The following is a 24849-nucleotide window of genomic DNA, read 5'->3' as shown; positions in this document are numbered from 1 at the left end:
GAGGGGCATAACATACTGCCAAAGGGGAGAGAGAGGGCAGTGCGTAGCGTGCAGGGCATCACTCCTGGCACCGCACTGTGCATAAGAGGGAAAGCAAGCACTCCATAGCTCTTAACCTGTGACAAAATCTGAAAATGAGGCTCTCCCCTCTTCAAATTCAGCGCCACTTCTTGTTGCATAAGGCAAGTGCACCAGAAGGTGCCACTTGGCACTTTTACAAGCATTTTCCCGTTTCGGGGTTGCCGCCTAAAAATATCCCAACCGGTTGCCCAGTTGACTTCACGGCAGACTAAGAAAATGTTCCCTTTGTCATTCCGGAGGTAATGACGCCAACACATTTTCAGGTCCCAAAATAGCAGTTCCCTAAATTTTAGGAGATGCTGCCATTGTATCTTTCTAGGTCATCCGACCCTCTTTGTACACTGCGGCCACATCCAAAACTGAAATGTAGCCTCTGTAGCAAAGGATTCCACTTTGGCTAGTCAATGACCCACTTGGCTAACCATAGTCCTTGTCCAACCTTAGTGCTCTCTTGCCCTCAGGCCTGGACTCCCTCTGGACAGTTCCACACTAGCTATGCAATACAGGGCAGTTAGATTTCCCGAGGGGTGTTTCCAAAAAGTGAAAGTAAATAGATAATAAGAAAGAAATCAACAAAAAGGATAGATAGTAGTCACACGCTGGTGACATACCCCCCTCTTGAAATCTCAAACGTCCTCGTTTGCATCTATGTCGTCCATGCTTACTGTCAACACTGATGTATTCAACACCTGTCGACACATATACGACACATACATGCTCATTGTCAACCCTGGTGTATTCAACACCTCGTCGACTCATGTATTGCCTGCGTGTGAACCCTGTCCCAATGACATAGTGGTAGCTTCGCACTCTGCCATTGTTTTGAGTCACTAACTTTCCAATGACAAAATGGTAGCTGCACATTTACCCACTGTCTTATATAGTACACGTTGGATCCCGTAACACTTTCGAGCATACCCAAACCGACAGTTTAAGAATGCAGTTACACATGTACTCTTTAATAGAAGCAATCACTGTATCCTTGACAGACTGACAAGAAATACTCACTTCTATAGCACTAACCAAACTTTTGGACATTCCATAAGAGCAATTGCCAAACTGACAATCTGTACAGCTCTAACATTCATGTAACAGGTATTTGATTTGAGCTCACTTTAAATACCATGTACATCATTTGTTTCAAAAGCCATTGTCACACTGACAATCCATGTAGCTTTGAAACTCAAGGGGTCAAGGTAGGTTGCAAAGCGAAGGCTTCCAGGTAAAGTGATAACACAGTTGGTGACTCTGCAAGTTCACCTTCTTCCATCCACTTAGCATCCATTGGTGGATAGTTTCTGAACTTTACCAAGTAACGCCTAGCAACCTTGCCTTTCACTTTCCTTTCTTTGTGTGCCAAAATCCGTTCAGGGACCAAGATCTCGTTAAGTTCCTCGACTTCCGGCTGATCTTCAGCTGGCATATCTTCTGGCACATCACCCACATAGGGTCTGAGAAGACTCACATGAAACGCATTGTGAATCTTCCAACTGTCAGGCAATTTCAGCCTATATGCAACATCACTGATTATGTCGCACACTTGAAAAGGCCCATAGTAACGCATGCTGAGCTTTGGAAACACTCTTTCCTTGCCCTTCATCTTCTTTAACCTTGCCTTTTCAAAGCGTAAAAGCACCCAATCACCAAGTGAATATACCACTTCACGACGGTGACGATCAGCTGCTTTCTTTTGCTTTGCCTGAGTCCTTTCTAAGGCCACTTTGACCTTCTTGTACATTTCATCCATGTCTTGAACATACTTATCTGCTTCAAATATCTTGTCCTTTGTATGCAGTATGGGAGGAACTTTCTTGCCACCTTCAACTATCTCAAAGGGTGCCTTGCCAGTTGATGAATGCACTGTATTATTGTATGTATACTCCACCAATGGCAAATACTGCTCCCACCTTCCTTTATGCTCTGACACATAGCACTTCAGCAGATCTAGGACAGTAGAATTTGCCTCTTCTGACTGCCCATCTGTTTGAGGATGAAATGACGAAGAGAATTTGAGCGTGGTGCCCATATTCTCAAACAAGCCTCTCCAGAACAAACTAGTCATGCGTGGATCACGGTCGCTAATAATCGACTGTGGCATGCCATGATACTTGAAAATATTGCTCATAAACAAGCGTGCCATCTGATCTGGCTTTATCTTCTTCCTGACAGGAATAAAATGAGCCTGTTTGCTGAATCTGCAAATAATGGTCCAAATACCATCATTTCCTGTCTGCGTTGTTGGAAGATCAAAGATAAAATCCATAGCAATACTTTCCCATGGTTTATCTGGAATAGGTAGTGGTTGCAATAACCCTGGTGCCTTTTGCCTGTCAAACTTGACCTTTTGGCATATTAGGCATTCTCGCACAAAGGCATCCACATCCCTTCTCAATGTAGGCCAATAGAAGAATGTCTCTACCGCTTTAACTGTAGCATCGATACCACGATGCCCTGCATACGGTGGGACATGACTCTCTTCCATAACTTTGCGTCGCAATGGCTTTGTGACACACAATCTGCCATGCATCATCATGAACCCGTCTTTAAGAAGATAGTGTTCATGACGTTGTCCATCCATTAGTTGCTCGAAGACCCTTGCAAAATCTTCATCATTTGCATACTGTTCTCTCATATCATCAAGTTCATGATGATAAGGAATTGACACAGCTGAAATTTGTGGCTTCCTAGACAAGGCATCAGCCACAACGTTCTTCTTGCCTTCCACATGCACAATCTGAAAATGGAACATGGACAAGATATTTGCCCATCGCATATGCTTTTCAGATAACTTTGTCTGTGTCAAGAAGTATCGCAAGGTCTGATGGTCCGTTTGGACAACGAAATCTGCACCTAGCAGGTAGTGTTTCCAACTTAAGAGCGCATGAATCACAGCCAGTAACTCTTTCTCATAGACCTGCATGGTCATCTCTGGCCCTTGCAAAATTCTGCTCTCATAGGCTACTACCCTGCCATCTTGCATTAGCACAGCACCAATGCTACTACCGCAGGCGTCGCACTGGACCACAAATGACTTCCTAAGATCTGGCAACACAATGACTGGATCTGAAGTCATCTTTTCCTTTAAGAGATTAAAAGCTGAAATCTCTTTCTGTGTCCATCTGAAGGTGACTGCCTTCTTTTGAAGAGCATGTAAAGGTGAAGCAATCTCAGCGAAATTTCGGATAAACCTTCTGTAATAGGAGCATAGTCCCAAAAAGCTTCGGACATCATGCACCGTCTTCAAATTTGGCCATGACTTGATCGCTTCAACTTTTGCAGGATCCATTCTGACACCGTCCTTTGAGACAATGTGTCCCAGAAAGTGAATCTCTTCCAGAAAAAACTCACTTTTCTTTGCATTGATGAGCAACCTATGACTGCGTAGCTCTTTGAACACAATGGCCAAGTGATGCCTATGCTCCTCTTCATTCTTTGAGTAGACTATCATGTCATCAAAGAATGTACCAACAAACTGCTGGTGTGGACGGAAAATTCTGTCCATCATCCTATTGAACGTAGCAGGAGCATTTGTGAGACCAAAGGGCATCACTAAAAATTCGTAAAGGCCAAACGTTGTTCTAAAAGCAGTCTTGTGCACATCCTCTGATCTAATGCGGATCTGATGATACCCACTCTTTAGATCTATCCTGCTAAACATAGCTGCTCCTTCTAATTTGTCCATAATATCATCAATTCTAGGTATAGGGAACCTATTCTTGATGGTATTCTTGTTCAGTGCACGGTAGTCGATGCACATACGCCATGAGCCATCCTTTTTTTGCACCAACAATACTGGAGAACAAAATGGAGATGAACTGGGCTGAATCAGCCCTTTTTCTAACAGCTCCTGTACTTGGCCCATTATCTCTTTCTGCTGAGCCGCACTAACCCTGTACGGAGGCTTATTTGGTGGGCTACAGCCTGGCACCAAATCTATCGCATGGTCCTCGGGTCTCTCTGGCGGTAATTGAGACGGTAATGAATCGGAAAAACAGTCACTATACTGTTGTAAAAACATTGACCTTTCTTTATCTAGCACAGATAAATTTGATTCATCACAATCTGACACTTCACGTGCAAAAACCAAGTACGCAGAAAGATGCTTTTTCATTACAGAAGTAATAGCAGAAGCTGATACAGTAGGAATAGACTCCCCTTTAAGCTTTACATCCAGAATGTGAGTCTTTCCCCTGCTCTGTACAGTGATCTTTTTGTTGTAGGCATCCATGATTCCCTGTACACGAAACAACCAAGGAATACCTAACAACACATCACATCCGTCCAGTGGCATGATGTAAAATTCTTCAGCATCTACATAGGACTGGATATGTAGACGCAACTTTCCAATGATGGGTGTCACAGCCTCTGTATGGCCAGGACATGCCAAACCTACCTCTGCTGTATACCCCATCTCTTCAGGTCTGATTCCCAACTTTGAAGCCAATTCTGGGGAAATAAAGTTGGCTTTGGCACCTGGATCAAAGAAGATAAGCACTGTTTGATCCCTAACCTTTCCCCATGCTCTGCAAAGCTCACTTGCATCTGAATTTGGCTTGTCGCCCACCATATCTGGCACTAGACCAGCCATGGGCTTCTTTCCCTTCCTGTCCTCCTTGTCTTCAGAATCAGCTGGCCTTTTCTTTGTAGGACAGTTGTAAGCAATGTGGCCAGGCTGCTCACATATAAAGCATTTGTTCTCTGTCCTCAGGACCTTCTTTTGCTCTTCTGACTTGCGAGGAAAACGTCTTTTCCATTTCTTTGCTGGTCCTTTTTCTGATTCAGCCGTAGCTTTGTCTTTCCCTGTGTTGGCCGACTCCTGAGTCCCTTTAGGAGCCTCATTGGGAACGTGCTTCTTGGCTGAATTTTTCTTGCCTGATCCTGCCTTGACGCCAGTGTTAAATTCACAATCTTCTCCCTTGAGCAAACCATTGCCAGTGTTTGCTACCTCGATGAGCTGCGTCAAAGTAGTGACTTTTGTCTTCGTGCAGTATTTTCTCAATCCTTTGGGTAGGCCACAACAGTATTTTTCAATCTGTTCTGTCAATGGCACAAACCTATAGGAAGTTACTGGAAGTAGAGCTTTCCAAAACTTCCGATTGTAATCATCCAGAGTTCTGCAAGTGGCAGCATTAAGCTGGTGCCATTCTGTCATGACATCTGCTTCGAAATCATCAGATAACCATGCTGCTGCAAAAATCTGCTTGAAGTAAATCCATGTGGACGGAGCTTGCCCTTGAAGCAATAAAGTTGTCCACCATTGTCCCGCATTCCCTGTCAAGAAAGTGGCTGCCTTGCGGACCTTTGAAGCCTCTGTAAAGTTTCCCCCTGCATAGGCCTTGTCAAACTGCTGGAGGAATGAAAGAGCCTTCTTCCTGTCATCAAACCCTGTAAAGGTCGTGAATGACACACCTTTGCCACCTTCTTTGTATGGAGTTGGCCTCTCCAGCGGCGTTAAATTGTCATATGGAAGTGACTGAAACATGGGAACACTATTAAGGTTCATCTGTGTTCCTTGGCTGCTATTAACTTGACCTGGAAATGCCATATTTGGCTGCTGATTTGTAATTCCAGCCATACCAAAATTTGCTTGTGGCATCCCAAATTGTCCCTGAGTGCTTTGAAACCCTGGTTGCATACCCATGACACTGTACATGGGGTTAGGCATCATCGTTTGAGCACCCGCAAACACTGTTCCTGGCGTATAAAACTGATTTCCAGGTGCATGACCAGCCATGCTCTGAAATACCGATCCACCTCCAAAATAGCCAGGGTGTACTGAAGGTGGTGGGAAGACCTGTTGCATAGCCTGTAGGTTGCTTCCCTGCCCATTAGAACCAGCTATAGGTTGTTGAAAGGTGGCGGGCTGAATTGGTACAGCTTGAAAAACTGGCATCTCAGCCACCTGTTCTTGCACCTTAGGCATAGGTTGTGGAGACTGCATGTTCTCCGTCAAGTGTACAGGTGTTTCCATTGACTGTGCGGTATGAATCACCTGTGCTCGAGCCTTAACAGGCTTTTGAATATGATCCAGTGATCCAACTTGCTGAGACGGAACAGGAGGTTGCAGAAAGGCTAAAAACCTCGGATTCTGCATTACTTGTGTAAACATAGCCACAGCAGTAACCAACTGGGTCCTGAATATATCATCATCAGTCTGTGGTGGTCTTGAGGACTCACCCACTTCATGTGTCTGTTGACCCTGTGAAGAGGAAACCTCTTCAGTCACATCATCTGGTCTGTCAGCCATAATTGCAATTCCCTGTGTCTGGTCTATGATCCCCTGTGTCTTCAAGCCGAAAACTGCCCAAGGCTCACTTCTATGGGAAAAAGTGATTTAATCCCGTCGATGGAACCATGAAACCGGCCTATTCAATCCAAAAAGGGCGGTAGACTTTACTTTAAACCTTGATTTAGCTTTCACCCATTATTAGTCGTCTATTTTACCTGTACTTTCAAGACACATCAAAGGGGAGAGGGATACAGGCTGCTAGATTGCACCTGTATGAGTAGACGGACACCAGATTGGCCCCTAACTTAGGCGCCCCTTTCGGTATTTCTTTATTATTCAAAAGAGGGAATAAACGCTGTGGTTCCTACAAGCTGCCCCGCACAAACTCGGCTGAATTTCCACTGTTCCAGCCCGATTTCGGCAGCATAACTGTACTAGAACCCTTCACGGTCAGTATTCCCACGCATTGACTGACTTTCCCGACGCATACGGGCACTTTGCAAAACCTGGCGAGAATCTGCAGCACGCTGAATTCTCTGTTTTCAGCCCTGAAAATGCGCCAGATCGCCTGTACAGCGGTCCCCTTGCGTCCCCGAACCTCCTGGGGGTATTAGGGTCCGTTTAGGGCCAAAACCCTAAACCTGCAAAAATACACAGCAGGCTGTAATTCACTGTTTCGGGCTCCGTTTCGCGTGCCGGTCGCATCCCTAGCAAGTCCTCGAGCTCCCGCACCTGTAGGGCTACTTGCCCTTTGAATCGGACGAGATTTCTGGCGTGAAACCTCTCCGAATTCACCTGTACCTGCGGGGGGATTAGCCGCTAGCTAATCCAGTACCTGTGCAAGAGGCTCTTGCCTCGGCAATCGCGCATGAACCCACACAACTGTACATTGGTCAAATGAAGAGCCCACTAGAGGGGCATAACATACTGCCAAAGGGGAGAGAGAGGGCAGTGCGTAGCGTGCAGGGCATCACTCCTGGCACCGCACTGTGCATAAGAGGGAAAGCAAGCACTCCATAGCTCTTAACCTGTGACAAAATCTGAAAATGAGGCTCTCCCCTCTTCAAATTCAGCGCCACTTCTTGTTGCATAAGGCAAGTGCACCAGAAGGTGCCACTTGGCACTTTTACAAGCATTTTCCCGTTTCGGGGTTGCCGCCTAAAAATATCCCAACCGGTTGCCCAGTTGACTTCACGGCAGACTAAGAAAATGTTCCCTTTGTCATTCCGGAGGTAATGACGCCAACACATTTTCAGGTCCCAAAATAGCAGTTCCCTAAATTTTAGGAGATGCTGCCATTGTATCTTTCTAGGTCATCCGACCCTCTTTGTACACTGCGGCCACATCCAAAACTGAAATGTAGCCTCTGTAGCAAAGGATTCCACTTTGGCTAGTCAATGACCCACTTGGCTAACCATAGTCCTTGTCCAACCTTAGTGCTCTCTTGCCCTCAGGCCTGGACTCCCTCTGGACAGTTCCACACTAGCTATGCAATACAGGGCAGTTAGATTTCCCGAGGGGTGTTTCCAAAAAGTGAAAGTAAATAGATAATAAGAAAGAAATCAACAAAAAGGATAGATAGTAGTCACACGCTGGTGACAGCTCCTGCTGCCTCTTTTGCCAGAAAGTGCTAGCGTTAGGTTTCTACTTATACTTCCCAACAAAAGTCACTTAAAAATGAGTGAAAAATGTCAAAAATAGGGAAAATAGGTTTTAATGCACTGGAACATTCCCCTGATGCATTTTGATGATCATGCTGATGATCATGCTGTGTGCAACCGGAGGATATGCATCTAATCTAAGTGACTGCTCATGCACGGTCTGCAAACAGACTCACAAAAGTGCCAGATCACTTCCTATTCTAGACTGACTTGACTGACTGAACCCTGGTCATGCTTTAGCTTGTCCACGGACACATAGGGTTGGATGTGTCACGTGACATTTAGCCAATTTTTACTTATTATTTTTAAGTGACTTTTGTTGGGAACTAGATAGGGTAATTTAGCAAGCCAGTTTATAAGAAACCCTAGCGCTAGCACTTTTTGGCAGAAGAGGCAACAGGAACCAAGTGTTCAGCAGACACCTTCTCAGCAAGACCCCCCCCCCCCCGGCAATCAACCTTGCGTTTTCAGCCACAGACCATAGATCAGCCAGCGTTTTTCAGTTGCAGATCAGCCAACATTTTGCAACTTGCAGCAACCTGGCGACAGTAGGACCAAGCAGAACACATAGCGTTTTGTAGCAGACCCCAGATCAGCCCCTAGCGTTTTTGAATCAGCAAGCACCCTAGCGTTTTTGCAGATTTACTGCGACAGAGTCAGCGATAGCAGTAGCGTTTTCAGTTTTCAGCACATAGACACCGCAGAACAAGTCCCGAACCTCGCAGATCTCACCTTCCCGCAGCAAATCCTCGTCGCACGGTCAGATCCAACGAGCGTTTGCAAATTCAGCCCAGAATATGCAGATTTCAGCATCTGCGTTTTCAGTGCGTCGTCATCACATCGTCGCCATCGACATAGAGTCAGCATTCAGCAGATAAAGATTTGCAGATTTCAGTCCTTAGCGTTTTTAGATTTCAGCCCGTCTCGTCGTCGTCCTCATCGTCGCAAGTCCAAGCATTGTAGAGATTTGTGCAATCAATAGTGGGGCCTTCGGAGGAGGGTTTGACAACTTTCTGGTGTCGTATTCTTCTCTCTCTATCTCTCAGTCTCATGCACCTTCATTCACAGTGTTCACCACTTTGTTTGTGTCCATTGCACTCTCTCACTAGAGGAACGGAAGGCTCTCCCTTCCGTAAGTAAAAGGTACCTTGAGCACAGTTCGGAGCACTCATCTTGAGCAAAATTCAACATTCACTTCCGTTGCACCTTACATTCGGTGTCGTCTCCTTTCTCTCTCTCTCTCTCTCTCTCTCTCTCTCTCTCTCTTTCTCTCTCTTTCATTTAGTTCAATTCTTTCAAGTGAAGTAAAGTGTCGCTTGTGTTAGTGCGGAGTACTAAATCCGAGCTAAATCGTTAAACACTTCCATTGCACTTGACATTGGTATTAGAGCTCTGTGAGCTTCTACTTCACGAACTCAAGGGAAGAACCACCAAGAACCCCAAGTACACCAAGAACCCAAAGAATCCAAGAAACACCACGAACTTAAAGAACCTCTCCCGTTTTTTTCTTCCTCGACGAATCTTCGAGTCGCGATCATGGACTTATTAGCTCCCATCTTCATTGCCATGTCTTTGAAGGAAGATTGACTTCGGATACATGACAATCCAGACCTTGAATACGAGGATCTACTTGCCTCTTATGCGGATATGGAAGGAGTTGGAGACAGGATCCCTAACCTCTTTTGCGTTTGCATTTGCATGTAGTGTGCATCCACTACCGTCGACAAGAACCCTTGGAAATACCTCCTAGCACCCTTACCTTTCATCTTCACCCGCAATGTTTTCACAATAGGACTATTCAAGTGGTGTTTCTTGCTCGCAAGGCAGAATCAGCACCAAGGCTGGTATTCTGCGACAGTAGTAAGGCTACCTAGCAACTCGGTTGGTCAGTGTCTACATCGCAACAAGACTTACATCCACAGTACCCACGAGTTTGGAGGAGTTTTCATTGGTTATGCATCCACAAGCAATCAAGATCAGAAGTCTAGAAAGAATGCAAGAATAGAAGTTCGACAGTTGTGCCTTACCTTTAATGGGGGGGAAATGTCACGTGTGCACTTCCCTTGCGCTACGTGGACATGCTTCTGCTATAGTCTAGCATGAGTCCAGTCTAGCATGAGTCTTAGCTTAGGACCTAGCTTGGCACTTTTTGAGCCTCTAGCAGGACGTGCATGCCTAGGTTGCTCACAGTTGCATACCCTCTCTTGAGCAGAACATTATTTCAGCATGTAGGCATTTGCCGTGTGAACCACCTCTTAGCTTGCATATTATTAATAAGTTATTTTTCAGCTTATTAATTCCTTGGTCGTGGGGTTGGCTTTTTGTGCTTGCTCAAACCTGCATGTACCACCTATAAAAGCTGCCCTTAGGCGCCAGTAAGGAGTAGAAGAAGCAGAAGCAACAGCAACAGCAACAGAACCTGCAGACTCAGTGCTTGCAAGCCAGAGCAGCTATCATTTCCAGCCTTCTTCTCATCAGCGTTATTAGCCAGAAGACCAGTGTTTTCAACCAGCATGATCAGCATTTTCAGCCCAAGACAGCCAGCGTTTTCAGCTTTGAGCGCTAGCAGATTCCAGCTGTCGTCGTCCTCGACGATAGCTTTCAGCCCCTAGCCTCGTCAAGGTTGCAGTTCCTAGTCATCGACATTGCTAGCAGTATTGGCATTCGGCCATAGCATTGTCGTCGTCGACATTGTCGACACAGAACCCCGGCATCTAGTACCCCTTGTGCCTTGGCTCGGCCCTTGCCTAGCTCAACATAAGGATCTAGACCCATTAGAACCTCGTCGTCGTCGTCGACTCAGAACCCATCAAAACTTTGTCGTCGTTGTCATCGTCGTTGACACAGACCCCATCAGTACCTCGTCGTCGTCGTCATTGTCGTCGATTCAGAACCCATCAGAACTTCGTCGTCGTCGTCGTCATCGTCATCGTTGTCGACACAGACCCCATCAGTACCTCGTCGTCGTTGACACAAACCCCATCAGTACCTCGTCGACATCGTCGTCGACATAGAACCCATTAGTACCTCAGTACCCCCAATACCTTCAGCATCTCAGTAGATCCCAACATCAGTAGCATCAGTTGTGGTAGTATCCATTAGCGTTAGCATCTCAGCATTTAGTCATTGTATCAACATTGTGCAAGAATATAGAAAGTACTTGCTCTGGCAACAGAGCAAGGGGGCCCTTGAGAGTTTGGGACCCGACATTTGGTGTCATCTCTCTCTCTCTCTCTCTCTCTCTCTCTCTCTCTCTCTCTCTCGTGTCTCTCTCTTTCATTCAATTCAGTTCTGTCAAGTGAAGTAAAGTGTGCCTTGTGCTAGTGCCCAGTACTAGATCCGAGCTAAATCCTTCCGTTGCACGTGCCACTCTGCTTTTGGGCATCCCTTGTAAGAATAAAATAGTCCCTGGGGCCTCACTCTGCAGAGCATCTGGACGTAGAGTCTGAGAGCAGAGGTCCCTCGGGAGTTTGCAATGATCAATGATAAAGAAATACCGAAAGGGGCGCCGGTCTTTGGGGCCAATGCTTCGCTCTCTATTAAAGTTCAATGATTTTGAGATGTCAGGTGCAGCGGAAGAGAATAAGGATTTTGCTCGGATCTAGTACTCCGCAAACAAACACAAGGGACACTTTACTTCACTTAAAAGAAATGAAATGAACTGAACGAAAGAGAGGTGATGAGAAAGAGAAAAGAGACGACACAAGGGTGTCGGGTCCCAACCCTTAAGGGCCCCCTTTGCTCTGTTGCCAGAGCAAGTACTTTCTTTATTCTTGCACAAATGCTACTACAATGACTGGATGTTGAGATGCTGATGCTAAGGGGTATTGATGCTGTGGTACTGGGTACTGAGGTACTGAAGGGATACTGAGGTTCTATGTCGAAGACGATGATGCCAACGACGGGTACTGCAGGTTCTATGTCGAAGACGGGGAGGTCGATGACGAGGTCTATGTCGAAGATGATGAAGTCGATGACGAGGTACTAAGGGTCTTTGTCGATAAAGATGAAGTTGACGACGGTGTTGTGTCGAAGACCGTGAAGTCGACGACGAGGTAGTAAGGGTCTTTGTCGATGACGATGAAGTCGACGATGGTGCTGTGTTGAAGATGGTGAGGTCAACGACTGTTCTATGTTGAAGACGGTGATGTCGACGACGGGGTCTATGTCGAAGACGATGATGTTGACGACGGGTACTGCTGGTCTATGTCAACGACGATGACGACAATGGTGACTATGACGACGACGACGACGGTGTCGTCGTCAAGTTTGGGACTGCGATGACGATGACGAAGTCGATGACGACGATGGTGTCGACGATAACGGCGTCAAGGCTGAAAACTGAAACGCTGGGCTGATCTGGGCCTTCTTCTTCTTGAGAAAACGCTAGGGCTCCTGCTGAGGTGCTGCCTGACTGCTGGGTGCCTGCCTCCTTATGTCCCTGCTTCTGCTGCTTCTACTGAGTGCCCAATGGGTTTCTTTTATAGATCTTTAGCAATTTTCCCTACCTACTTTTCCAACAAACTTACAAAAAGAATTCCAAAAGTCACTTTTAATAAAATGGCTTATAAGAGGTGGTTCGTGCGGTAAAATGCTTGCATGATGAAATGACTATTCTTGTGCAAGAGAGGATATGCAAGTGTGACTGGCCTGGACATGCACGTCCTACCAGAGGCTCACAAAGGTGCCAGGCTCAGTCCTAAGCTAAGACTCATGCTAGACTATGGCAGAAGCGTGTCCACGTGGCGCAAGTGAAGTGCGCACGTGACATGAGATTTCTGTTCGTGTGTTGCTATTGATTTCTCGCTTTGGAGTGTCCAAGCCTGTTACATGCAGTGGTATCAGAGCTCAGAAAGATGCTTCTTCTACGAAGGATTCGATCCCTTCAGCAACACACATTGATTTTCGAGGAGAATCTTACAGAGCAGTCAAGATTATTTCGTGCCTCAATCCCGGACTTATTAGCCACTTCTACCCTCCGTCCATCACACATTGGGGACGCTCGTTCTGTCTTAAAGGGCATAAGCCATGAAGAACCCAAGAGTACACATGGGTTTTTACAGAGAATCTGATAGAGATAACACCTCTTGGTGGGTAGGCAAAGAAAAATTGAAATCTGGCTTGGGAATTGAAGAAAAGAATGAAGAATTGGGCAAATTTTTGGAAGGGAAGTTTGCGAGAGTGGAGTACAAACGTCAATTGCAGGTTGACATGTGTGTGAAAGATTGATGAAGTACTTTAGAGATTCGGGAAATACTTGAAGATTTACACGATGGATGAGTTTTCACGATGGATGAGATTCGCTCGAGATGACATGAGGCCATTGATTCTCCTCTAAAGTCGGAAGAAAGCTGAAAGGACAATGTAACCGGCTTGGACACTCCAAGCGAGAAATCAATAGCAACACACGAACAGAAACTTCATAATCACTGAACTTTAATAGAGAGAGAGAGTCGACAGGGCCCAGTGGAGTTCCGTGCCCAGAGGTATTGGCCCCAAAGTCTGGCCCCCCTTTCAGTATTTCTTGTTCATTAATAATTGCAAAGTACAACTCTCGAGGGACCTCTGCTCTCAAACTCTGCGTCCAAATGCTCTCCAGAATGAGGCCCCAAGGGCTCCTTATAAACATTACAAGGGATGCCAAAAGCAGAGTCGCAAAAGCTTCCAACTCAAAAGCAATAATCCTTAAAAGCAACTGGCTCAAAATCTGCCACTAAAATCAGCCAGTGCAAAAAGTGGAATTCCGTATTTGCACATCAGCACTGTCAGCCGTCCGTACTGGTGCCACTTCAGCTGTTTGTACAGTATCTGCTACGTCAGCGCTCCGTACAATTTCCACCACGTTAGGTGTTCGTATGTGTGTCTCTAGGTGGCATTGCCACGTCATCAGTTTGTGACATCCCCCCCTCTTGAAAGAATTGGAATCGCCCTCGATTATGCCTGCAAAACACAGAGGCCATAAACCATTTCAGTATAGCTTGACTCCAAGTACTGACGCACTAGACACGACACATCCTGCACATGTAGAAAGACGACAGTCACATGACATCACATGACATCACATGACAAGTCAATTATAGAAAAATTGATTCCAAATCTCAGACCATGATTGCCAGCAACGTATTTAGTAACCGCATCTAGATCCATCCTAGACCTCACTGATGCCGGATTAACTAATCCTTATTGCTATCATGTCTATAGAGATTTATGAGACCGAAATGATGGTCATTTCGTCTTTCAATTCTTGCACTCAAACAAGTTAGATGAGAGAGTGCAAATCATTCATGTTCAATTTGGGGAATTTTGTTTCATAAAGTCATTCAACAGAATACTGTCAGCCTAGTAGTGACTCCCCTCTTGTGCAATCCCTCTGCACCAGATTCAACCTTGTTGATATCGGGGGTCTATCAGAGTAGACGATGCTAAACGGAATGCTTCAAGGTAAAGTTCCAAAATTTGAGGAGTATCTGCTAGGTCCTCCTCCATCCACTTCGCATCTAATGCCGGATAGTTCTTGAATTTAACCAAGAATCACCGATTCACTTTACCTTTCGTCTTTCTTTCCTTGTGTGCCCAAATCTAATCAGGAACGAGTATCTTCTCGCTCTCTTCCACTTCGGGTTGCTCATCAGGCTCCCCATCAACTGGCACCGCACCTTTAAAAGGTTTCAAGAGACACATGGAATGCATTGTGAATCTTCCAAGTATCGGGCAGCTCGAGTCGAAAGGAGACATCATTATCTTTTCTTTAATATGGAAAGGGCCATAATACCTCATGCTAAGCTTTGGAAAAAGCCGCTCTTTTCCCTTTCGTTTCCTTAGGCGTGCTTTCTCAAAACATAAGAGCACCCGCACCCAATCTTCTTCCTTTAATTTCAAATTTCATCGATGTCGATTTGTTGCATTCTTATGTCGTTCTTGAGATTTCTCTAAAGCCTCACAGACCTTGGCAAAAGCAATGTCCAAGTTCCTCTTGTACTGGTTGGCTTCAAAAATCTTATCCTGGGTCTGGGGAATGTTCTAATCTACCAGTTGATTCCCTTTTTCCTTTCTTTCCTTGTGCTCAGTCAATCATCGGAACCTCAAGACGCACTATCCTCTGATCCCTCTTTCTGTGGAATCCTTTGATGAACTTGCACTTGGTTCCCTTAGTTCGACGGAACCCTCCGATTCTCCAGAATGTGGTGATGAGTTGTCATGTGGTTCCCTTGATTCATTCTCTTCACTGGCAAACTCTTCCCTTTTTGAGGCGTATACTATCCTTTCGGTCGCATAAGTCAATGAGCCGCCATACATTCCAAATCGTTGCTTAGTCATGTCCCATAAGTCTTTGAATGGTGTCTGACTTCTGGTTTAAAGAATAGTCTTGAATCTCTTTAGCAAATTACAGCAAAACCGCTCAGTTTGGTCTTTCAACCAAAACAAAGACACTGGCCACATATTCATCTAATATCAAAAATTTTAACCACGTTGCGACAGAGTAGATCACCATGCCTGCACAGTTCCTTTCGAGTAAGATGCCGCTGTTCGCTCCCTGGAAAGTTGTGAAAACCGCTCTCAAGAGAAGGCAACATCAAACTGTTGTACAAACCCAAGGGTTCAATGGGTGTCCTGATAGTCTGAAAACGTTTGAAATCTGACGGCTCGACTCCCTTCCTTGAACTCCTTGGTTTTCGTGTTGATCTGGTCATTGTCAAAAGAGGATGAGGTCTCCTCCATTGAACTGCTAGATGGCCTTCCATGCCTTCTATACTTTAAAAAAAAAATCTGCTTCAAACAAGTCTTGTCTTTGGTGCTTAGAAATTTAGGAACCTTCTTAGCACCTTCGAATACTTCAAATGGTGCCTTCCCTGTGTGTTGTAGGCAAACTCCACCATGGGCAAATACTTTTCTCATTAAGTCTTCTGATCCGAAATATAAGATTTCAGCCAATCCAAAACTATCTAATTGGCTATCTCACATTGCCCATCTTTCTACAAGGATGAGCACTGCAACCACGTGCCAATGTTCTCCTTGATTGCTCTCCAAAACAACCTGGTAATCCTTGTGCCTTATGCCTTTCAAACTTGGCCTTGTGGCATACTAAACAACTGCGAACAAAGTCGTCCACATCCTTCTTGTGTCTCGGCCAAAATAAATAACGCTCCACTGCCTTCAAGGTGGTGTTGATGCCGCGGTGCCCCGTAAATGGTGGACAATGGCACTCTGTCAAAACCTTTTCCCTCAACGGCTGTGTAACACACAACATTGTTTTGTTCATCAATTAGCCATCCTGTATGGAATATCCTGGCACTATCTCCCCATTCTGTACCCGAGTAAAAACATCAAAAAAATCCGGATTGGTGGCGTACTGATCAACCATATCCTTGAAGCTTCTATGATGGATTGCGGAAATAGCCACACATCTACTTGTATATGCAGCTTGATATCAGCATGGAGAGCCTTTGAGAGCCTTTCCCAAATCTCTCTCTCTCTCTCTCTCTCTCTCTCCTCAGATGTCTTGTCACTTTCTACCTCAATGATTTCTCTTCTCCACAGTTGCCTTGTATATGCATGCGGTCTTGTAGGAGTTCTTTAGTATCTTTAATTAGATTGGAGTCGAGGTGTCCACCGGATCAGAGGCCAGTCTGTGTCTTCTTTGCATCTACTGCTGCCAATTCTGACACAAGATTGAGCTTTTAATTGGGTGCATGTCACTTTTGCAAGAGGGGAACATTTTGGAATCTATCCAGGGAGTTTCAACCAACTGTAAGCCATCATCATGTAGAAGTGGACCTCTAACCAACTGTAAGCCATCATCGCGTAGAAGTGGACCTCTGGGTGTAGGGAATCTAGATGGCTGGATTTTTTTTTCCCTGTTGAATCTTCGACAAATTCTTAACTTAAGAGAAGCAAATTTATGTTCCTCTTGGTGTCTCATTGCATATTCATATTAAATGCAACAGTCAGGGTTTGGAAAATTGGAATTCTACTCATGTTTCTTATGCCACCTGCAGGCAAAGAAGAGGATGATGGTCAAAGATGTAACTTGTGGCTTCCAGAAGCTCCCCTTGTGCCTCGACCTAGAGCACATTATAATGCTGCGTCACTAGCCTATCTGGGTGACTGCATATATGAGGTACTCATTGCATCTTTCTTTTAGTCAAAAGCTTATACGTGAATTGGCAGGGTCACTTGTATGATCTCACTCATGTTGCTTCAGAGTTTATGATGATAGACTTGTGGATGCTTGTGTGTGAGTTCGGGCCTTTTCAACTAGTTTCAATGTGTGGTTCTTTAGTTAAGCTGGAAGACAAATGCTCATGTTTATTAATACCATATGAAGGTATGCAGCTGTATGTCCGGTGCCATTTTTTATCACCTCCACAGTCCATTGAGAAGTACAATACCCTTGTCATGGGTCTGGTTTGCTGCGAAGCACAGGTAGCTTTTTGACAATAGCCTTTTAAAACTTATTCAATGTTCAAGCTTGAATCGTTTGATTTTATGCAGGACATTTCTCTCAGGCTGCTGCTGAAAGATGATTTCCTTTCAGAGGAAGAGAGGTACGGGGAGGGATTTTGATTGTATTTGTCTCTAACATATTCCATTCAGAAATCTTTTGGCAAAAGAGCCTTGCTTAAGTTTTAGCTTCATTCTTTCAGAGATATTGTTCGATGGGGAAAAAATGTGCAGACTAACCACAAGAAAGCTACAAAACGAGCTGGTGCAGCCGTGTACAGCAGAGCGTCGTCGCTAGAAACCCTAGTAAGTAAAGTTTTGTAAACATGCTGTGGTTTACAAGGTCATGGTTGTTGTTTTTTTGGCTCTCGCAACACACATTTTAAATTACATATGTGAAGTGTTATGAGAGAGAGAGAGAGAGAGAGAGAGAGAGAGAGAGAGAGAGAGAGAGAGAGAGAGAGAGAGAGAGAGAGAGAGAGAGAGACGGCTCCCCACCTTAAGCAACCATTGTACTTCCGTTTATGGTGGCCTCTTAAGGTTTATAGAACTGCAGGCGCTCTACTTGGTTGCCTTCACTAGATGTCTGTTCTTCTCTTTATGTCGCCTGTGTTGCCTCCTTACGTTTTGTTTGCTATTCTTACGCAGGTTTTTTTTTCTTGCTTATCTTGGTTTCTGTTTGTCTAGCTTGCTTGCTTGTATACACCTTGTTTCTTTTGTATGTGATGCTTGTGCTTGTGGGTCTGCATGTGCTTGGGGTGAGTGTGTTCATGACTGTTTGTGGTTGAGGGGTGTGTGCACTGTGCATGCATGTTTGTTTGTTTTGCGTGTTTACTACTTATTCTTTTTCTGTTTTTTCTCTTATTTGATAGGTGATTTAGGTTTGGAATTGGTTGGGTGGGTGTGTTGGGCTATTTCTACCTCGCCTTCAGATTTGCACTATATACTCTTTCTACTTGTAGGTTCACGACTTCGCGATTCTCCCTCTCTCTTCATGCATGCACCTAAAATAGAAGCGGCTGCTTTTCATTTTAACTCAAAGAATAGCAGGTAAAGGAGAGTTCTATTTACATTTCTTCTTTTGAATCGTTTTTGAGAGTAAAACATAAGCGAAATTGATGAAATGTCCAAAAGTAGTAATAGTGATAGCAAGAAGAATGTCATAGTGAAACCGGCCCGTGGGGCGGTAGGCGTTGGCTTTCACCCGACATTCTTTACTTTAGACACACACACAGAGCACTTTGCAAAGGTAACTTGTTAACGGGGATTAACACCTAAGTACACACACGGCTCGGAAGCTAGAATGCTCCGAGCAGACGCCGACAACTTGTAGGCCCCAAAATTGGTGCCCCTTTCGGTATTTCTTTATTCTTTAACAGAGGGAATAAAACGTGTGATCTCCTACGAGCTGCCCCACACAATCTAGGTTAAGAAACACCTGTTCTGGCCCGATTTCGGCAGCATAACTGTACTAGGACGCTTCACAGTTAGTATCCCCACGCAATAGATGACTTTCCCGACGCATACGGACACTTTGCAAAACCTGGCGAGAATCTGCAGCACGCTGAATTCTCTGTTTTCTGCCCCGAAAATGTGCCAGATTACCTTTAGAACGGTCCCCTTGCGTCCCCGGACCTCCTGGGGGTATTAGGGTCTGTTTAGGGCCGAAACCCTAAACCTGCAAAAATACACAGCAGGCTGTAATTCCCTATTTTGGGCTCCGTTTCGCGTGCCGGTCGCATCTGTAGCAAGACCTCGAGCTCCCGCACCTGTAGGGCTACTTGCCCTTTGAATCGGACGAGATTTCTGCATCCATAGTGATGAGCGCGTGGCGGTGTGTGCAAGTGAAAGAGCACGCGAGGAAGTGTGTGTGCAGAGAGGGGAGGTGAAGGCCAACAGGAGAGGAAGCGCTAGCAGAAGAGAGAGGGCTCACGTTTTTGGGGAAAACTCAATAAGTGAGTTTTGGGTTTTCCCACTTTTATTATAAGTGACCTTTAAAAAATGTGTCCAGGTTCATATTGAACCTGGACAAAGTATAAAAATGTACAAAAAGGGGTTATTTAGGCCTTTAACCCAACAACCTCCCACTTGAAGGCATAAATGGCGCCTTTAAGCTACGTGACTCCCACTATCTCTATGCATAGATGATGTTGTGCTTTGGGTAAGCACTTAGTGAGAGCGTCGGCTGGATTTTGTGATATATGGACCTTAACCAATGTAATAAGGCCATCCTCAAGCACTTCTCGTATGAAGTGATACCGCACATCAATATGCTTTGTGCGTGCATGAAACATGGCGTTCTTTGCCAGACATATAGCACTCTGGCTATCATAACCAAGCATAGGTGCCTTGGCAGGCAAACCAAACTCACTGCATAGGCGTGCTAACCAAATAGCTTCTTGGAAGCCTTAGTGGCTGAAATATATTCAGCCTCTGTCGTAGACAATGCAACAATCTTTTGCAATCTAGAACACCATGAAACAGCACCTCCCGCAAGAGTAAATACATAGCCACTTGTGGATTTCCGTGTATCCACATCACCAGCCATGTCAGAGTCACAAAATCCCTTCAACTCCATTGGTCCTTTACCATAGCAAAGGCATTTGTTTTTAGTCCCTTTCAAGTACCTCATAATGGACTTCACTGCATCCCAATGTAACCTGCCTGGATTAGCCATAAACCGGCTCACAACTCCCACTGCATGGGCTATGTCAGGCCTAGTAGCAACCATAGCATACATAAGTGAACCACAAGTTGAAGCATAAGGCACACTTTCCATGTCATTGGCTTCTTCCTTTGACTTGGGACAATCATCCTTGGAGATTTTGACATATGGTTGTAATGGCACACCAAGAGGCTTTGCTTCAGCCATGTTAAATCTGTCCAGCACCTTTTCAATGTACTTTTCTTGCGACAAATACAATAGGCGCTTGTCACTTTGCCGTGTAACACGCACTCCAAGTATATGTTCAGCTACCCCAAACACAGATTTCAACTGCCCTTTAAGAGCATCAACAATGCTTCTTTTCTTTGCAGCTATCAACATATCGTCTACATAGAGCACAAGAATGATAGGGTTGCCATCCTCATCACGTTTGGTATACAAACAATGGTCTGCATGGCTTCTTTTGTAACCATGTTTAAGCATGAAGCGATCAAACTTCTTGTACCACTGTCTACATGATTGTTTCAGCCCATACAAGCTTCTATTGAGCATACATACCAAATGTTCCTTGCCAGGGATAACAAAATCCTCGGGTTGCTTCATGTAAAGCTCTTCTTCCACATCACCATGCAAGAAAGCGGTATGTACATCCATTTGGTCCATTTCCAAATCAAGAGCAGGAACAATGGCAAACAATACACGCAAACTGGTCATCTTCACAACAGGCCTCTTTATACGTAAGAGGCCCTCCCTCATCTGTCAACATAATGTAATGCAAAAAGGGGTCATATCGACTCACAGGCCGTCTTTGACGAGTAGACCGCCTCACCCAATGATCCACATTATCCGGCAATGGGTTTACATCAGGTGGCACGACAAAATCATCAACAATGGGCTGCGGTATACCATTTTCAGCATTGTTTCTTGGCTGCAAATGCCCTTCAGGAGCCTCAATTTACTGTCCAACATCATTTGGCTCAAACACCACTGGATCATCTACATTTTCAGCCATTTGTGGTGCATCCTGAGGGTCAAAAATAGGCCTAACAGGTGGCTGGTCATGCTGAAAGTTCACCCTTTTATGGTCATGCTTTGAGGCACAATTGTTTTGAAGCAACCTTGCCTCATTAAAAACAACATCCCGGTTGCGTACAACCCTTTTGAGCTGAGGTAACCAAATCCTGTAACCCATTTCGCCTTCTTCACCATATCCCATGAAGAGACCTTTAATGGACTTTGCATCTAGTTTACTCCTCAACTCAGGTCTAACATGCACAAAAGCTTCGCAACCAAAAATGCGTAAGTGATCATATGAAGCAGGCTTGCCAGACCAAACCTCTTCAGGGATGTCACCTTTCAAAGACATGTGAGGGGATCGATTGCATATATGCACTGCAGTTTTCAAAGCTTCTCCCCAAAATCCATGAGAGAGATTAGCTGTGGACAACATGCATCTCACCCTCTCACAAAGTGTCCTATTGAATCTTTAAGCCACACCATTAGAAGAGGGATTGTATGGCACAGTAAGCTTCCTCTTAATGCCCAAATTTTCACAAAACTTGTTAAATTCAGCACTTGTGGACTCCCCCCCATTGTCTGTACGCAAGCATTTTAGCTTTCTACCTGTTTGGGTGGTCACAAATGCATGAAATCTCTTAAACGCATCAGAGGCTTCATCCTTAGACTTAAGCAAATAAACCCAAATTTTCTTAGAATGATCATCAACAAAGGAGACAAAATAACATGCACCACCCATAGATTTAGTAGGCATGCTACATACATCAGAATATACAAGATCAGGCACACAAGATTTACGAGAGACACCAGAGTAATAAGAATGCTTTACTTGCTTGCCATATTGACATTCATTACAAAAGTCAAGCTTTGTGCCTTTAGCATCAAGCTTGTTCAAAGTACAAAGCTTAGAAAGGCACTTTTGGCTGATATGGCCAAACCTCTTGTGCCACAACTCCATGTGAGAGTTAATTTCAGCCAATGCAATAAACTTGCCCAACACGGCCTTTCCATGCATGCAGTAAAGTGTCCCTTTCTTTGTGCCCTCTACAATCAACCTTGAGCCTTTAGTCATTTTCCATGACCCTCTCTCAAACAAGATGCTGTAACCATGCATATCCATCTGACCAACAGAAAGCAGACTCTTCTTGATTCCCGGCACATATCGAACATCATGCACGACAAGCTCATTTGTGCCATCTATGGAGAGATGCACAGTGCCAATACCCTCAATGGAACATGCATGATTGTTTCCAAGGTATACATGGCCACGCTTGCCCGCATCAAAAGTAGAGAAACACTCCTTGATAGGAGTCACATGAAATGAAGCACCGGAATCAACAATCCAAGTCTGGGACAATGCATCATTGACAGTCAACAAAGCATCAATAAGACCACTCTTGGTGATCTGCATGTCCTGTGAATGAACGTTTAGAGAGGCATCAAAGTCATAAGCATCATCATCTGACAAAGTGGCACACAAGATGTCCTCTACATCTGACAGCTCCTCAATCACGACACTAGAAGCCACATTGGCCTTCTCTTTGTCCTTTGAGCTATCCTGTGCATCTGCCTTGACTTCCTTCTTCTCTTTCTTTTTGTCTCCACCATTCTTTTTCCTTTCTAACTCAACTTTATAGTACCTGCAATCGGGTTTCTTGTGACCTTTCCTGCCACATTGATAGCAAGTCACATCACCCTTGCCTTTGCTTGCATTTCCCCTTTCTTTACTCTTACTCTTACTCCTTTGTGCACAAGCATTCTTCTTTTCTGTCCTGCCTCTAACCATGTTGGCAGAGATGCCTCCCTCTCCACTTGCTTTCCTCCTGATTTCTTCATTCAAGATAGAACCCCTAACACCATCAAAGTTCAAATTGGGGTTATTGGACAACGAAACCACCAAAGTTTCCCATGACTTAGGTAAGGTCATAAGCAAGAAGATAGCTTTCAGCTTATCATCAAAAGGGGGCAAGCCAGAATCTTGTAACTCCGACAAAGTACCTGCGAATAATGACGAGTGCTCTGCTGCGCTCTTGGACTCATCTAGTTGCATGCCAATAAGTTTTCACATCAAGTGTACCTGGTTGACAGGCGTTGTATTTTCATACATTTCCTTTAACTTCTCCCACACATAAAAAGCAGTCGTGAGACCTTTCACATCAATGACGGTCTCATCGGTCATGGCCATTTTAATGTATGTAACGGCCTTCCTGTTCATGCTAACCCATGTTTCATCTGTCATATTCTGTGGCTTCACTTGTTCAAGTGCCCCTTCGCAATCCTTAAGAAATAGGATTCAAGGAATCCTGTCTTTCCAAAGATCAAAACCTGTACCATCGAACCTCCTAATCTCGAAGAGGTTCTTCACATCCGAAGAAGATGAGGCCATAGTTGCACGAAATAAGAGGGATAATATGCTGAATTTTTGGGCAAAATGCGCAAAAATCGGAGTATAGCCTCACAGAGATGTGCACTACAGCTCCAAATGGTCACAAGAGCAATTTGGGGCAAAATAGGTCGATTTGGACACAAAATTCAATTTCTGAAATTTATGCGCAGGAAATTTCAGCGAGCGAATTTGTGCTCGAAAACAACAAATTTAGTTGTTTTTAGCCTCAGAAGACATACATAAGGATAATACACAGCCTTTAGAAGCATGTAAGTACAAAAGCCCCAATTTGTAGCATCAAAATTGCATGAAATTGAGCCACAAATGATCATACATCGACAAAATTTGTCAAATGTGCGTAGATCGCATCAATTTGCACTTTCCCCAATGTAATCGCACCATAAAAACACTTGCAAAAACTTGCGTAAATCTGAAATTTGCTTAAAACACCTATTTTAGGGCTTGTTTTTCGGCAATTTCAGGGTTTTCGTATAGCGGGGACTTAGCAAAAGTATTCCCACTCCTTAATACATCATTTGCAAAGCCTGTATTTTGTTGTCATAACTTGTAATTTCCTGTTTTTGACCTAATTTCAGCTTGTTTTGGGTCAATTTGGGTTGCCGGGAGCTCTCTAGTGTCCGGGGACGAGTCCTTTGGCGACGAAATTGCAAAATCTCGCGTGAAAGTTGGCTGAAATTCAGCGTTTGCAGGTTTGGGGCAAACCCTAATCGAGGCTCTGATACCAGTTGATGAGCGCGCGGCGGTGTGTGCAAGTGAAAGAGCACGCGAGGAAGTGCAGTGTGTGTGCAGAGAGGGGAGGCGAAGGCCAGTAGGAGAGGAAGCGCTAGCAGAAGAGAGAGCGCTCACGTTTTTGGGGAAAACTCAATAAGGGAGTTTTGGGTTTTTCCACTTTTATTATAAGTGACCTTTAGAAAATGTGTCCAGGTTCAATATGAACCTGAACAAAGTATAAAAATGTACAAAAAGGGGTTATTTAGGCCTTTAACCCAACACATAGGCGGATAGTTCTTGAACTTCACCAAATAGTGTCTTGCAACCTGTCCTTTAACTTTTCTGTCCTTATGTGCCAAAACTTGCTCAGGTATCAGGATCTCATCAAGTTCCTCAACTTTTGGTTGATCCTCATCTGGCATATCTTGTGGCACATCACCCACGAAGGGTCTTAGAAGACTCACGTGAAACGCATTATGAATCTTCAATGCATCAGTCAATTTCAGCCTGTAAGCCACATCGCTGATCTTGTCAAGCACTTGAAAAGGCCCATAGTAACGCATGCTGAGCTTAGGAAATAGTCGTTCCTTGCCCTTCATCTTCTTTAACCTTGCCTTTTCGAACCTTAACAGAACCC

General features: G+C 44.7%; 1 protein-coding gene across 1 annotated transcript in view; it reads left to right on the top strand.

Annotated features, from left to right (window-relative positions):
* LOC147419292 (uncharacterized) overlaps positions 1 to 24849 on the top strand; it is a 53189-nt gene that overhangs the window by 14102 nt on the left and 14238 nt on the right. Inside the window, exons 2-5 of the mRNA XM_086505514.1 lie at positions 16968 to 17089; positions 17305 to 17394; positions 17464 to 17516; positions 17616 to 17718. Of these exons, the coding sequence (XP_086361640.1) occupies positions 16968 to 17089; positions 17305 to 17394; positions 17464 to 17516; positions 17616 to 17718 (368 nt within the window). The remainder of the gene's footprint in view (positions 1 to 16967; positions 17090 to 17304; positions 17395 to 17463; positions 17517 to 17615; positions 17719 to 24849) is intronic.

Source organism: Adiantum capillus-veneris, chromosome 29 (assembly GCF_014529385.1).
Source record: "Adiantum capillus-veneris isolate H3 chromosome 29, ASM1452938v2, whole genome shotgun sequence".
Lineage (NCBI taxonomy): Eukaryota > Viridiplantae > Streptophyta > Polypodiopsida > Polypodiales > Pteridaceae > Adiantum > Adiantum capillus-veneris.
The sequence above is the reverse complement of the archived record's forward strand: the minus strand, read 5'-3'. Positions and strand labels throughout refer to the sequence as shown.